The following is a 16,189-nucleotide window of genomic DNA, read 5'->3' on the forward strand; positions in this document are numbered from 1 at the left end:
GATCAATTAATAAACAAGTTTTTTAAAATTCAGCAACCACTAGTTGTACGTAATTTCTTAGGAATGTGCAAGGAAAAATTATATAGTAATTATACAAACCTCCATCTTCTGACAGTCTGACCACAATCTCCATTACTGTTCGAAAGTCTTCTTCATTGCTGCTGAAGTCCCGCAAGACATCAAGAAGTCCTCTGGCAATAATCTGACTGTGGAGACAAGAAACGATTTCCACAGTTACTGAAGGATTCGAGGAACAGGAATAGGACCATGGAGTAGGGGATCACAAGAACCTGCATCCTAAAGGAGGGCAGAGAACAGTAAAGGCTGTCCAGAGATGGGTATCCTAATGTGAATCAAAACTGTAGTGGAACTGGAACCCATTCCTTCTAGTCTGGCAGTCATTTGAGTTTGAAACTGTCTACGGGAGACAGGGAAAAATCTTTTCCTTCTTCATTGATTGATTCTTTAGGTCTAGATGTTCTTGGAAGAAAAGGCCCAGGACAGTGGAAGGGAATTAAGTAACCCACAAACACAGAAAGAAAAAGGCCCAGAGAGACATGCACTGGTTCTCTCTGTGACTAGAGATGAGGAACTAGCAATTATAAGAGGCTGGAGGGAACTTTTAGAATTTCCGGAATTGGCTGGGGCATCAAGTGGCAAAGCACCTGCTTAGCAAGTGCAAGGTCCCAAGTGAGCTAAAAATTCAGGCATTTCCCATATTTATTATTTTTAGTCTGCATCTCCCTAAGCAGATCATCCATAAAATCCATAAAACAAGAAGGAATACAATGCTCACTTGTTTTTGAAAGCATAAGGAAAGCTATGGGCAGGTTTGGTCAAGAGAATCAAAGGCCAAGAGACAAAGCCAGCAGTGGTAGTTACTTCAAGAAAGTGAAGCTGCCCTTGGTCACAAGGCCCCAGCAACATACAGGAGAGGAGCACATCAGCCTGAAGCTGAAAAACAGAAGAAGGACTGGGGCAGCTCCCATGAGGCCACAGGTGACAAAGGAACTGTGAGCACTCGGGCACCTGAAACACAGGAGAGGTGCCATCAGAGGAGAAAATATGACTGTCACTACAGCATCAAGTGACAGAGTCCACAAGCATGCTCTGAGCTAGTGGGGGCCTACTAAGGAGAACCCTTGAGATCTCTGTTCAGGTTAACTGTAAGAGCTGAATGGCTCCTGATGAGTGATGGGGATATACTCAAGGAAGGCGTATTCAAAAGGACAGATCCTCCACCCCAGGAGGCCAATGTGAACCACCCAAGACAGAAAATAAGAACTTTAAAAAATATACTTTTAAACACCCAAAAGTGGAAAGAATTCATCACTGAATTGTGAGAAACAATAAAAGAAAACCTTAAGGCAGGAATAAAATGACACCAAATAGAAATCTGAACCTACGTGAAGGAGTAATGAGCACTGGAAATGGTTAACACATAGGTAGGTATATGAAGTTTCACCCTATTATGTAAAACTCTTTCAGAAATAATTATCTAAGTAAAAATAATAATAGTGTATTGTGGATTTAAAACACATGTATAAGTAAAATGCAAGATACAGCATAAAGACTAGGAGGCAATCACTAACGTAACAAAATGATAAATTATTTCTAAGAAACTATTTTAAAAAGACAAAATGAAATCATAAAAATACTCAATTAATCCAAGAGAAGGCAAATAAAGAACAAAAAGAGGAACAAAAGAGATGTGACAAGAAGAAAACAGCACGGTGACAGGCATAAACCTAATCACACCAATGACTGCATTAAGTGTAACTGTTTTAAACATTCCAATTAAGAGACAAAGATTGCTACACTGGATAGAAAAGTGTTACCCAACTGTACAATGCATACAAGAAACACACTTTAAGTATAAAGATACAAATAAGTTAAAAATCAAATGATGAAAAAAGATTATTTTACGCTAACAATAGTCAAAGGAAAGTTGTAGTGGCTATATTAGCATCAGAAAAAGTAGATATTAGACAAAGAATACCACCATGGATAAAGAAAGTTATTGCATGATGATAAAGGGATAAAACTGTACAGAAGACTTAATAATCCTACATGTCTATGTACCTAATAGTAGAACGCCACACTACATACAGCAGAAGATAAAACTACAGGAAGAAATAGGTAAAAGTCATTATCAGAGTCCAGAAAAAGGTCCACGCATATGTATCACCAAGTGGTTTTTACAAAGGTAAACAGAGAAAGGACAGTCTTCTCAAAAAGTGATACTAGAAAAAATAGATATTCAGAGGGGAAAACGTGCCTTAATTCTTACCTCATGTCATACACAAAAAATAATTCAAAATGCATTATAAATTTAAGAGCTAAAACATAAAACTATCCGAAAAGAAAAAAATCTTTCTGAACTTAGGTTAGCAATTTTTCTGAGGTCCCAAAATAGACAATGCAAAAAATAAAGTAATTGATAAACTGGACTTCATCAAAATTCAACACTTTTGCTCCCCAAATCATGCCATTAATAAAACAAAAAAAGACAAGCCAGAGATTAGAGAAAATACTTGGCAAAAGACTTGCACATAATACACAGATAACTCTCACAACTCAATAATGAGGCAGCCTAATTTTTGAAAATGTGTTCATCAATTATCCAGAAGCATTATTCTTAAGACAAAAGCTGGAGACAGCCTCAGTGTCTATCAATTGGTATATGGGTAGATGAAATACAGTACATCCATTCAGTGGAATATTATTCATCAATAAAAACAAATAAAGTACCGATACATGAATGAACCATAAAAACAGTACGCTGAGTGAAAAGTCAGTCACAGAAGACCACACATCCTGCAATTACCTCTTTATAAATGCTTAAGACGAGGCACATCAATGGAGACAGAAAGGAGATTGGTGGATTCCCAGGCTGGGGGACTAAGGACAGATGGAGAACATGGTTTCTTTTTGTGGTGGTAAACGTTTTAAAGTTCACAACTCTGTGAATATACTAAAAACCATCAACTTGTATACTTTAAGGTGGTACACTGTATGATGTGTAAACTAAATCTCAATAAAGTCATTACATTTTAATAAGTGTAAAATATATGCATATATGCAAATATATACAAATAGATAAGTTTATGTGCATATAGTTATTTATTCATATATAAGAAACAAGAAAAAAATTCCACATCACAAATCTTCAGAAAAATGCAGACCATCATGGGTCTGACAGACCTCATCCGAACTGTGCAGTCAAGGTCAGCGTCACCAACAATGGGTCATATTGACATCATGAAACTCCTAATATAGCTCAATGAAGAAGGGCTTATCATCTCTGTGTCATATAACCTCAGACACAAACACACTTGTTCATTATTTTTCAAAACCGTCAAGGTCACGTAAGACAAGTACAGCCCAAGAGGTCCTCAGAGATTGAAGGCATCTAAAGAGACAACCAAATGTGAGGTGGCACCTGGGACAGAGTCCTGGAACAGAAAACACAGTACCAATGGGAAGACAGGAAATCCAAGTAAAATCTGCAGTTTAGTTAACAGCATTGGACACTGCTAACATTAACATCTTAGCCTTGGTAAATATAACATGTTTCTATCTGACATAAACCTTAAAGCAGCATTTCCTGCCCTTAGTACTACTGACATTTTCGAGTAGATGGTTCTTTGCTGTGGGGGCTCCTGTATATTCCAGGGTGTTAAATAGTGCCCCCAACTACCTGCTAGATGTCTATCTATAGCATCCCCTGCCCCCAATATGTGACAACCAAAAATATTTCCAGCCACAATTAAAGGTCCCTTGCAAGCAAAATAACTTTTGGTTGAGAACCACTGTGCTAGTAGAGTTGGGCAAATGCTAAAGCAACTCTCCACACTGTCTTTGCAACACTTTTGAGAATCTAAAACTATCTCAAAATAAAAAGCTGAAAACCAAACACAAAAAACAAAAAAAGAAAAAGAAAAAAAGCTACAATAAGGTAATGCTACAACCACTAGAACTAAAGTTATAATGCCAACACCAAGTGCTGGCAAAGATACGGTGCAAAAGGAGCCCACAGACACTGATAGTGGGATACAAAAATAGCACAGGTGATTTGTAAAACAGTTTGGCAATTTCTCAAAAAATTAAATAGAAACTCATTCAACTGCATACATATCTTTCACTTTTTGATATTTATCTTGATGAAATAAAAACATATCCACACAAAGAATATGAAAATGTTCATATAAGCATTATTTATCTTAGCCCCCAAATGGAAAAATCCCAGTGTCCATCAATTGCTGAATGCATACAGCAGACTATCCACACAATGGAATCCTACTCAAAATAGAAAGAAACAAACTACTGATAACAAGAGGAGCAAATTTCTAATGCCATTTTACCAAGGAAAAGAAGCTAGACACACAAGACTATATAGCATATGATTCCATTTATGTGAAATTCTAAGAAAGTAAAACTTGAAAACATCAGAAACCAAGTCCATGGTTACCTGGGCTCAAGGCAGTGGACAGAGGAGAGATTAAATGTAAAAGGGCAAACAAGGGAGCTTGCTGGGTGATTGAACTGTTCAAATTGACTGTGGTGTTGGCTGCATACTAGTGTACATTTACCCAAAGTCATCCAACTGGATGCTTACAGTGAGTGAATTTTACTACATGCAAAATAGGCCTCAGTAAAGCCATTTTAAACAAGGCAATGACGAAGGGAAAGTGTCCTCGGTGGCCTGTGGGATTCAGCGTACAAGAAGAAGTGCAGCTCCTGAAAGTTCCTTTGAGCAAGTGGAAAGGGGCCCCTGCCTGCTTCTCTCCACTCCCTTAGAATAAGGGACACTGTAGGAGCAATGCATAGCATTCCTGGCCACACATACAGGATAATTAGCTGCATACAAAAACCTACCTTGATTTGCAGGAAAAGATGCCTAGAAATACAGAATTCAAAGAGGCAGTCCTTAGGCCCACCATACTACAGGAAGAAATCCATCAACTCCATCCTGTACAGGGAGAGACTTATACCACCCTAGGGATGGAAGGTCGAGATCTGGCAGCCAGCAGGCTTGGGAAAAGTTGAAATAGATACTATACAGAAAGTCAATGATTACATTTCACTGGACCACATTCATGTCGGCCTCCCCTGGGAAATCAAGCAACTAAGATCCCCAATCTGCTTCTAGGGCCATAGAACGGATAGACAAATCTGCATCTAGCTTCAAGAGGTCACAAGGGGCCTGCCCTCTTAAGGAAAGAGAGGAAAAGGGTAAGAGAGAGATACAGGCAGGGACAGCCCACAGCAGTGAATACAGATTGGAAGAGCTAAAGGTGAACAAATAGGTACTTTGGAAAACCTGCTGCTTTTGGTTGCATGACTTGGAGAGACCATAGTGGATGAGCAGAGTCTAACAGCATCAGCCTCAATACCCCACTGTCAGCTATGTCAATGAGGTGAAAGAAGAGAAAGGCCTCTAGGTAGACTGCCTATGTCTGACAGGAGGGTTCAGTGAGGCAGTTTGCAGCACAGTGCTTGGCGCCCCATAAGCCCTCCAAAGTGTTGGCCAGGACGATGCAATCTAAGCCAAGAATTTCCAACTGTATATCAAAAGTGGGAAGCTTAAAGAAATTATGACATAGCTACACCATGACATACTGTACAATTATTTTCAAATGTACCTTCAGATATGCATTAAGCTTGGAAGATGTTCATGATAAAGTAAATAGAAAACCAGGTGCAGAATTTTACCTCTAGGATAAGTTCATTTCTTAACATAAATTGTATTTATGTACATATGTGTAATACACATACACATAAACACACTCGTGTGTACATGTTATTTACTTAGGAAGAAGCCTGGAAGCACATATGCAAACTGTTCACAGCTGTTTCCAAGACTGATTGGGGCAAGAGGGAAACACTTGACACTGAAACTCCTGAAACAAGTGTTTCAACAAGCATGCATTATTTTTGTGAAATTTTTAAAATACAAAGAAGGAGGATGGCTCGGTTTTATAAGTAAAGTGTCCTGGAAATACAACCATGGAGGTCACCGCACAGCTCTGTTCATCCTCCCCGTCCCACTCACTCAGCTGTGGGCTCATGCTGAGCTCGGCTATGTCCAGGGCTGGTGTAAGAAAGCTTAGGGCGCTAGAATGAAGAAGATCCAGGCTCTGCCCTCAGGAGCTGCAGGACCCAGGCCCACAAGTAGACAAGGAAATCCCAGATGACCCAGATAAGAGATCTACAGAGTGCCCACAGTGTACTCCAGAAAGAGTGATGGAGAGAAAGTACATGGAGAAGCTGGCCAGGGAAAGGAGGAGTGTGAGGCTGAGCAGACCTCAGGCAGAGAGACATGGCTGTGAAACGCAGACTTCACTGTCGACTTGACCCATGTGACAGCAAGACAGCTGGAAGTGTCTGGACCACTAAGATGAGAGCTTTATGCTTTCCACTCAATCTCTCTGTAAAAGTGAATTGCTCTTACAAATCAAGTCTATTAATTTAAAAAATGAAAAGTAAAATAAGGATTTCTTTCAAACAAACAAAAGCTATGAGAATTCTGGACAGTAGTTTTGCACTAGCAATTCCAGAATTGTTAAGCAAAGCTCCTGAGGCAAAAAGGATGCCTGCTAGAAGTAGGAATTTGGCTGGTGGAGTGCCTACCTGGAAATAGGCATTTTACAAAAAGAAATTAAAAGCACAAAAAAAATTGATGTCAAATACAAAACTACAGTTCTCATTTTAACTACGTCAGAAGATGTCAAAGCAAAGATAGCAGCAAGGTCCTGTAGCAACATTAACCTGTCACACTACAATGCAGGAAAAGGCACAAAGGCTAGGAAGAGGAAATGGAACTGTGCTACTGGAGTGTTCTTCCACTATGTCTTGTGCTGAATGCACAGTGGCAACAATGTATGCTGGGACAGAAGAAGGAAGTATTCTGTAATCCGTAGAAGGACCAGTAATTTTTTTTTGGCCATACTAGAGTTTGAACTCAAGTCTTCGTGCTTGCTTATCAGGTGCTCTACTGCTTAAGACGTGCCCCAGCCCAATAAAATTTTTAAAAAGAGGTGTAACTAAAAATCCAATAGTGGAAATAAAATAGAATCATTTTTGAAACTCTTTAAAAGGCAGGAAAAGGGGAAACAAGAGCAGTGAAGATAGAGGGCATGCAGAGTGGCTCAAGCAGTAAGAGTGCCTGCCTAGCCCTAGCAAACATAAGGCCCTGAGTTCAAACTGCAGTGCCACCAAAAAAACAAAAGGTAAACAGAAAACAAATGACATGATAGATTTAAGCAAACCAAATCAAGAGTAACATCAAATATAAATAATCTAAACACTGAAATTAAGAGACAGAGACTGGAACTGGAGATGTGACTCAAGTGGTAGAGCACCTGCTTTGCAAGAGGAAAATCCTGAGTTCAAATCCATCCCACCAAAAAAAAAAAAGAGGAGAGTGTTAAATTAGATTAAAAAAAAGCAAGATTCAACCATATCTATTCCATAAACACACTTTAAATTTAAAGATATAGATTAAAAGTATACACAAAAATATACCACCCAAACATTAATCAGTGGAAAGATGGAGTGTATATATGATTATCAAAGTGAGCTTCAGAAGTAGTATTACTAGGAATAAAAAAAAATATTATAGGATGATTAAGAGATCAATTTATTCAAGAACACAGAACAACACTAAATGTGTATGCACCCAACATAAAAGCCTCAAAATACATAAAAATTGAAAAGAAAAAATAGATAAATACATGATAACAATTGAGGATGCCAACATTTCTCTCAGCAATTGACAGAAGTAGACAGAAAATAAATAGGAATATGAGAAGACCTGAATAATGTTTTCAACCAACTTAACTAATACTCTACCCAAAAACATTGGAATGAACCTTCTTTTCAAGTGTACATGGAATAGTTCTAGTAGAACATACTCTGAGCCGTAAGACAAGCCTCAACAAATATAAAAGAAGATAAATAACCATAACGTATGTTCTCTGCCCACATAAGAACTGAAGTTAAGAATCAACAACAGAAAGACACAGGGAAATTTTTCAAATACTTGAAAACTATGCCATACACTTCTAAATAACTCATTGGTCAATCATGCCATTATAATACTTTTAGTGAGGAGTAATGACAATATTACATATTAAAACTTGAAGATACAGTGAATACACTACAAAGAGCTGCTATATTTTGGATCTAGAATGTCCCCCAAGGGTTGTGTGTTGCAGTCTTGGTCCCCAGTCTATGGTACTGCTGGAAGATGGTGGAACCTTTAGAGATGGGGCCTAGTGGAAGGAAGTTAGGTGTTTGAGGACGTGCCCTTGGATGGGATACAGAGACAACACTTTCTTCCTGTCTCTTTTTTTGTTTCCTGATCACTATGAGGTGAATAGCTTTGCACCACACATGTTCCTCACCATGATGTTATACCTCTCTTCAGTTCCAAAAGCATGGACTGAAACATTTGCAACCATGAGCCAAAGTAAACCTTTTCTCCTTTTAAATTGATAGTTCTTTGGTTAGTTTTTAGTTTTGCTTGTTTTGGTTTTTTTTGGCAGTACTAGGGTTTGAATTCAAGGCCTCACGCTCCCTATGCAGGCACTCTCCCACTTGAGCTACTCCACCTGCCCTTTTTTTTGTATTGGACATTTTTGAGACAGGGTCTCAAGAACTATTTGCCCATGCTAGGCTTGAACCTTGGTCCTCCTGATCTCTGCCTCCCAAGTAGCTAGGATTATAGGTGTGAGCCACCAGTACCCAGTCAGTTCTCAGGCATTTTGTCACAATGACAAGAGGAAATCACACAATGTAAAATGCAGATGTCACAAAAGAAAGGCCCAAAATAAATAAAGAACTAAGTATCCTCCATAAGAAAAAGAATAGCAATTAAATTCCAAAACATTCCCAGGAAGAATAATGACTACCAAATCAGAAATTATTAATTAGAAAATAAACATACAATAAAGAGAATCAAAGCCAAAATCTGATTTGCTGACATAACTAATGAAGTTGACAACCTTCTGGAAAGAATTATCTATGGAATAAAACAGAGAAAGGCACAACAACAAATAACAGGATGGAAAATGGAGCCATACTACAGATCTCACAGATGATAAAAAGAAAACTGCCATTTTCCAGCCCATAGTGAAACAACTTATCCAAGCAAAGATTATTTGTGACCACTAAAATCATTAGAAGAACTGCTGGTGAGGAACTTTTTCATATGAAAGAATCAAACACCTGAGACCACTGTTTAATATTAACACCTCTAAACCAGGACAACCAGACATTGTTTCCTGAAGTTTTGCAATAAGTACACAACACAACATACAAGTACTGAAAACAGAATCAAACCAGAACCTAACCAAGTCTCCAAGTGTAATATTCAGTTTGTAGGAAAGATAGAGAACAAATTATACCATGAGAATAATGACTACCAAATCCAGAATGTGGAAAATTCTACAGGACTAATGACTCCTTCAACAAATAAATGGTGTAGGGGAAGATGGAAGAAACAACCATTAAAGATTAAAAGAGATTTAAGATCAAAAGGGGATAAAACTGTAAACTAAAGAAACTTAAGAGACGCATCTACCTAATGAAATGTGTGGACCTTATTTAGATCATGATTCAAACAAGTCAACCATAAAATGGCATTTTTGAGATCATCAGGGAAAACTGCACTCACTCACAAAGGAGACTGGAAGGCATTACTGTTAATTTTGGTGACTGTGATAATGGCACTGCAGTTAGACTTGTTTTAAGTCCTTAACTGGATATAACATGGTGTTTCGGGTTTCCTTCAAAAGACACCAGCAAAAAAAGCACAAAACCTCTATAAAGAAAATGATCAGGTTTTATTGAGACATTAAAGAAAGCCTACATGAATAGATAGATATACCACATTTATAGATTGGGAGCTAAGTATTACACAGAGTGCAATATTCAGCAAAACCAACTGATTCAATGCAAACCTAATCAAAATCCTAAGAAGTACTCTGTTTTGTTTTATTTTGTTAGAATTTGATGAGCTGGATTTAAAATCTATATAGGAACTCAACACAAATAACTAGTAATGTCAAAGAGGAAAAACTAGGTGGGAAAACTTACTCTATCAAAAATCAAAACTTACCATAAATGTGCAGGAATCAAGACGGTATGATACTGGCTGAGAGGGAGACAACCAACACTGGGAAAGAGGAGGTTCTGACAAAGATGGTTCATAAACAGAGACTGCATCCTAACAGACGTGGTTCTCCAGAATGCGGGAAAGGATAGACTGGATAGATAGTACTGTGACAAGTAGGAAAATGAAGCTGGACCCACCTTTTGAATGATAAACAAAAATTGTTTTCAGACAGATTAAGGAATTAAATGTGGAAGAACAAAACTAATACCTTTAAAGCAATAAGAAGACCAGAAAAGGGCTACAGAATACTTACCAAAATGTGCAAGGCCTTGGATTCAATCCTCAGCACAAAAAAGAAACCAAACAGGCAAAATCAGCAAAAGCACTCCAAAATGAAACTGTTGGCAAATTTAATTACATTAAAATGAATACTTCTGGTCACTAAGAGAATATTGTAAAGAGAATTAAAACACAAGGCACTGAACAAGGAAAGAGGATTATCAAACATTACTAATGAGATTTAAAATGTATACAGAAATCCTACAATTAAGAAAGACAATCCGTTCTCTCCCTTCCCCTCCAGCAAAGATCTCAATAAGCACTTGACAAAAAAAAGAGATGTCCAACAGACATCACAAACTCAAACTCAGAGTAAGGACAACACAAATCCAAGTCACAAAGTGATAAGCTATACTCACTACCAAACTACTGTACTAGCTAAAATTTAAAAGTCTGACATACCAATTGGCAGATAGAATATAGGGCAAAGGTAGGGGTGCAAAGTGTTCCAACCACTTTGGAAAAACTGACATCATTCACTCAAGCAGAAGATACGCATAGGCCATTAGACAGTAATCTTTCCTGAGTCTGTGCGCTTCAGAAATGCTTACTTACCGGCATATAGGATTGTTCACAGCAAAACTGTTCCTAATAGTAAAAAACCTCAAACCTCTCTGATAGCAGTGAATGGATAAACTTCAGCATATTCCAAGAACATTGTGACAAAAGGAAGAAACTCAAGCTATATACAAAATCCACAAATTAATGACTCTTGTATCATTTCACAAATTTCAAATTTAGGAAAAAAAATAGGTTATATGGAGGTAGATGCTCAGGTACTAAAACTAGACATAAAATTAAGATATGATAAACATAAAAATCAAGATGGTGGTTATTGCTTGACAGGAAGGACACAGTTATCAGGATGGGGTGGGTGCCCAGGGTGCTGGTAATATACAGCTGTTTCTCTTGAGCCCAAGACTATGTGGGGACTTGCTTCATAAGCATTTCTTAGAGTCTGTATCTATGGTTTATCCGACTTTCTATGTGTTACCCTGCACAATAAAAGAAATTTTAAAGTTTTAAAAAAGAGATTTTTTTTAAACCCATCTGGTAATCTCAAGATTTAAAAGAAGCATTATAAAATTCAGACTTCACTAATGATCTAAAAAACTTAGTAAACAAAGTTTATTATACAAAACAAATGACCTGTACTTTTCAAAAATGTAAGTTTCATGAGACGTAAAGAAACGCTGAGCTTAATGGATACTAAAGAACTACAAAAATTAAATGTAAAAATGGTGCTGGGTTAAGATTCTGAAGCTAAAAAACAGATAAACAGACAAAAAAATAATTATAATAATTAATAATAATAATAGAACAAATGGCAAAGTTTTATTAAAACCTACATGTTAAATAACAGTATTATGTCAGCTAAATGTCTTGACTATTGTAAAATTGAATGGCAAATGTCCTTGTTCTTAGAGACAGGCACACTGAAGCAACTGAGGAAACACAACTTATTCCCCAATGGCTCAGATAAAAACAATGTAAAATTAAATAAAAAGAGAATGATCAAGGTAAAAGGGCAAAATCTGAGTCAAGGACATGTAAGAATTTTTTCTACCATTACTGAAACTTTTTCTGTGTGAAATTATTTAAAAATTTTTTAAAATAATCTCTTAGCAAAAAAGAAACATAAACTTTCTTAAGCTGACAACAAGTTACCAAAAATATAAAATAAGGAGATAAAACTCATTTGTCACAAACATTATTGAAGTACACAGAAACCCAAAAGAATCCACAGGAAATACAGTAAAATTAGCATGACCTTAGCATAACTAATACGACAAAATAAAAATTTTGTTATCATATATCAACAATTATAAAGTTAAAAAATGATAGAATTTACATTAGCATGAAAAAGTAAACTTAACAAGATACAGGTCTCAACCACAGAAAACTATGTACTATAGTTTCATAGTTATTTGTGTGTGTAAATGGGTATACATGTATATACACAAATATGAGCACACATACACACACAGACATTGGAGAAGATCTTAAAAAGACAGGAGGATTTAATACTAAATATTGCAAAGAGGTCAATAGTTTACAAACTGACTTACACATGCAATACAATTCAAATGAAAATCTCAACAGGGTTTTTTTTCCAGAAATTGATAAACTGGTGCTAAAAAGTGTTTGGAAATGCAAAGAGCCAATAAAAGCCAAGATAATCCTGAGGAAAAGCAAAGTGAGTGGGCTTACTGTCCATGAGGCCAAGTATTTGATGACAAAGTTACAGTGATAAAGACAGTGCAGTGCAGTGACAGAAGAAAGACCAAGGAGCAGAGTATAGAGTCCAGATGTGGACATGTGACGTAAGACAAAGGAGGTAGTGCAGAACACAGACAAAAGACATTAATTTTAATAAATAGTGCTGGGTCCACTGAATTCCATGTGGAAGGATGCAAAACCTGGTCCCTACCTCACACCATACACAAACAAAAACAGTGATTCCAGGTGGACCATAGATCCAAATGTGAAAAAAGCTTCCAGAAAACAATGTAAGAGAATTTCTGGTGGTATTGAGGGAGGCAAACATTTCTTTCACATGACATGAAAAACACAAACCACAAAAGAAAAAGTGAACTAGATTTAAATTAAGAATGAGTACCATCATTTCCTAACTGTACAATGGGGAGGACAATGGGACTTAGCCAGTAACATGGTTGTGAGCTTTCTATGATTTAAGAGATGTGAACAGCCTCACTTATGCTTGCCGTAGAATATAACTTTTAAGAAGTAAAAGTGAGTGGGAGGTAAGAACAGAGTCCAGGAGAGTCATCTAGTCTCTGCAGAAGAGTGGTGTAGTAGGGAAGATACAGGTAGGATGGAGTCTAGAGTGAGAAATGAGCCAGTGTTTGTAAGTGGGAGGAAAGGGCAAGTGCAGGGCGAGGACACAGAGACCAAAAGCACTCCTGAGGGAGGGGAGAGGGCAGGGTCTGAAGGCCTGTCCAGGGCAGAGCAAAAGGACAGAGAGGAGAGGCCTGGAGGCTTTCAGATTTAGGGAAGCTTGGGGACAAGTTTGCATGTTTTAGTTTCTGTTTTCTTCAGGAAATAAAACCAAGGTCAAGTGCTGAAAACAAGATCGTTTGAACTAGAGTTAAATTATAAGGAGTGACAGTGGAACACAGCAGGACAGTTGCCACTGAAGCCCCAGAAGCACAATGTAGCCAAAAGCTGAGTTGTAAAGCCAACACTCCAATGGGCACTTGTCTGCACCTCTCCATGCAACAGAACCTTTTAACTTTCTGAGTATACATGTGACAGAACCCCCTCAGCAAGCCTAATCATTCAGACCCCATTAAATTTCATCACCATTCTCTTCTTGGCTGATTAGGTGGTCAATACAACAGTAACAAAAATAATGGGAAGCCCTAATAAAATGGTGCCATCCAAACAGAATTCTGGCTTCCTGGAGTCAGACTGCATCCCACCTCATTCATGAGTCTCCCTGAAGCTGTCAGAAAGAAAGGGTCATAAGCATCAGTGTAACCCAAACACAGCAGAAGGCTGGATGTGTGAAGGACAGCAGCTTACCGGTTGAAGACATTATCGCTGAACGCGTACTTTTCCAGGCGGGTGAGTGGAGGCAGATTATCCTGACCTGGAATGTCCAAGAAGGCCATTACCCTCCTGCTGTCACAATCTGGGCTGCAGTCTTCAAATCCATCTAGTGGGAAGAGGAAATGCTTTAAAATCACATACCTAACTGCAAAGCAACTGTGACGGGCCACACAGGCAAAGCTGTGGCCTTGTGGCATGCCTTTTGCCTTCTCGGCCCTCTTCTACAAGCATCTCTAAAACTGCCACATTGAGAAGTCATCTAAAGTAAAGTGGACAGCTGTATAAGCCCACAAGGAAGGCGGGAAGGAGCAGAGGGTTCCAGAACAGCTGGCTGCCTCTCGTTCAGTGCCATTTGTCCAATGTGGGCGTTGCCTCTGATCAGCACCCTCGGGAACCACTCCTCTACTGGGGACTCAGAAGCAGGGAACAAGGAGGCTCACCCCTATGAAAAACAGCCAGGCGGTTCTGTTCCAACGTGCTGACCAGTCAGACGAGAAACAATGAGGTCTCGTCCTGCTAGCAGGAATCTGACAGAGGATTCGCTCCCATCCCGTCTGCCCTCAGGCACTCACCAGCTTCACCATTTCCCATCCAAGTGCACCTCTGGCCTGGCAGCACCTTGCTGGCCCTTCCCTGGGTATGCCCAATAGGTCTCTCTGGATGAGAAAAGTGTCCTGGTTAAGAAGCCAAGACCCCTTCCCAAAGCAAAATCAGAAGGCTGAGCTCACAGGCTCAGGTGCCTAATGCACCCAGAATGTAATGGGATGCATCCCACAACTGCTACTAAGTGTAGCTGAGTGGCCAGAACAAGTCACTTACCTGTCTACACTTTCACACGCTCACTCGAGGGATGGCGATAAAACCCCACCCTTGCCTCAGGATGGTGGTACACACTGGGTTTGTGCATGTGGGATATGCCACCACCCCCATGATCTGGCCACCCCTGGCCACTGGTCACCACCCTTTATACACCCCACGCTTTGGTCTGTTGGAACTGCAAGAGGCCCTCACACCTGAGACTTCCTGCAGAACTTGTTCCTCATCTTCTCTCTCCTTTTGGCTTTAGGTCTCAGCGAGGGTGCAGCATCACTAGAAAGCCTTCCCTGTCCATTCTCCTTCCACCTCAAGTGTTCCAATGGTGGCAATGTGGCTGACGTCTGGCTATGCCACAGCTTGCTGTGATGGGCAGTAAGTCCTTCTGTGACAGGTGTTTCCACAGGTGACTGCACCTGGTTGCTACTGGATTCTCCAAGCTTGGTATGATGCCTGGAGCACAGTAGGTCCTCACTAAAGATCATGCCGTTCACCAAGGAAGCTTTTAACCAACCACCAAAGTCATGCCACCTTTCCATCCACTCTATAAGACACTGACTACTCCCAGGACACACTAAACACTTGTTACCAAAAGGCTACTCTCTAGGAATGAGAGTCAGAAGAGGAGCCGTTGGGACAGTCATAATAAAATAATGGCTATATCTTTTGAGGACCAGCAAAGAGGACCTGCCAGAAGCAGGAAAGTGCCTCCACAGTTATGACTCCATTTCCTCATCAACTCACCAAGGAAAGACCATTCTTACCTCCTTTTACAGCTGAGCAAACCAACACTTAAAGAGGTCAAGTGACTCCCTCAGCCAGCCATCTAACTCATCCTCACAGAACTAGGCTTGTACAGCTGTTCCTGCAGAAGGGAACGGGTGTCTGTGCTCCCAAACCTGTTTACCCAGCAGTCTTCTTTACTCTGATCAAGTAACTCGGTGACATATTGTGCAAATAAATGACATGTGACTGTCAAAACAAAACTGTATTCCTGAACAGGAGCTTCAACTCTTCAGAAAGATTCAACAAAAATACATTACTAAAATGTAGCCATCAAATTAGGTATGGGTAATACAAGTGGAAAATAGTGTAAACATGAGGATTTCCATACATGTTTTTAGCACAAATCTCACTCCATATAACCCTGAGCCAGGAAGTACAGATGAGGCCTTCCTGGCCTGTTCTACAGGAAAAGAAGGTCCAGTGCCTGGAGCAGGCCTTGGCTTAGATCATGACAATCACCTATGAACACATATTTCATGCATATTAAAAAAATATGGCCACCTCATTTCTAAGAATCTCTGCTCTAACCAATCTGTCCTCTTAAGCAGACATGCCCTC

At 39.2% G+C, this 16,189-nt stretch overlaps 1 protein-coding gene across 9 annotated transcripts in view; it reads right to left on the bottom strand.

Annotated features, from left to right (window-relative positions):
* LOC109690606 (putative serine/threonine-protein phosphatase 4 regulatory subunit 1-like) overlaps positions 1 to 16,189 on the bottom strand; it is an 86,833-nt gene that overhangs the window by 39,399 nt on the left and 31,245 nt on the right. For all 9 annotated transcript variants that reach the window (XR_012448326.1, XR_002212812.2, XM_020170057.2 and 6 more), the window contains exons 3-4: positions 14,006 to 14,138; positions 100 to 206 (exon numbers count right to left, since the gene is read on the bottom strand). Coding sequence is in view for 7 of the 9 variants with exons in the window: in XM_020170059.2 (XP_020025648.2) it covers positions 100 to 206; positions 14,006 to 14,138 (240 nt within the window). In the remaining 2 variants the exon portion in view is untranslated. The remainder of the gene's footprint in view (positions 1 to 99; positions 207 to 14,005; positions 14,139 to 16,189) is intronic.

This window comes from Castor canadensis, chromosome 5 (assembly GCF_047511655.1).
Source record: "Castor canadensis chromosome 5, mCasCan1.hap1v2, whole genome shotgun sequence".
NCBI classification, from domain to species: Eukaryota; Metazoa; Chordata; class Mammalia; order Rodentia; family Castoridae; genus Castor; species Castor canadensis.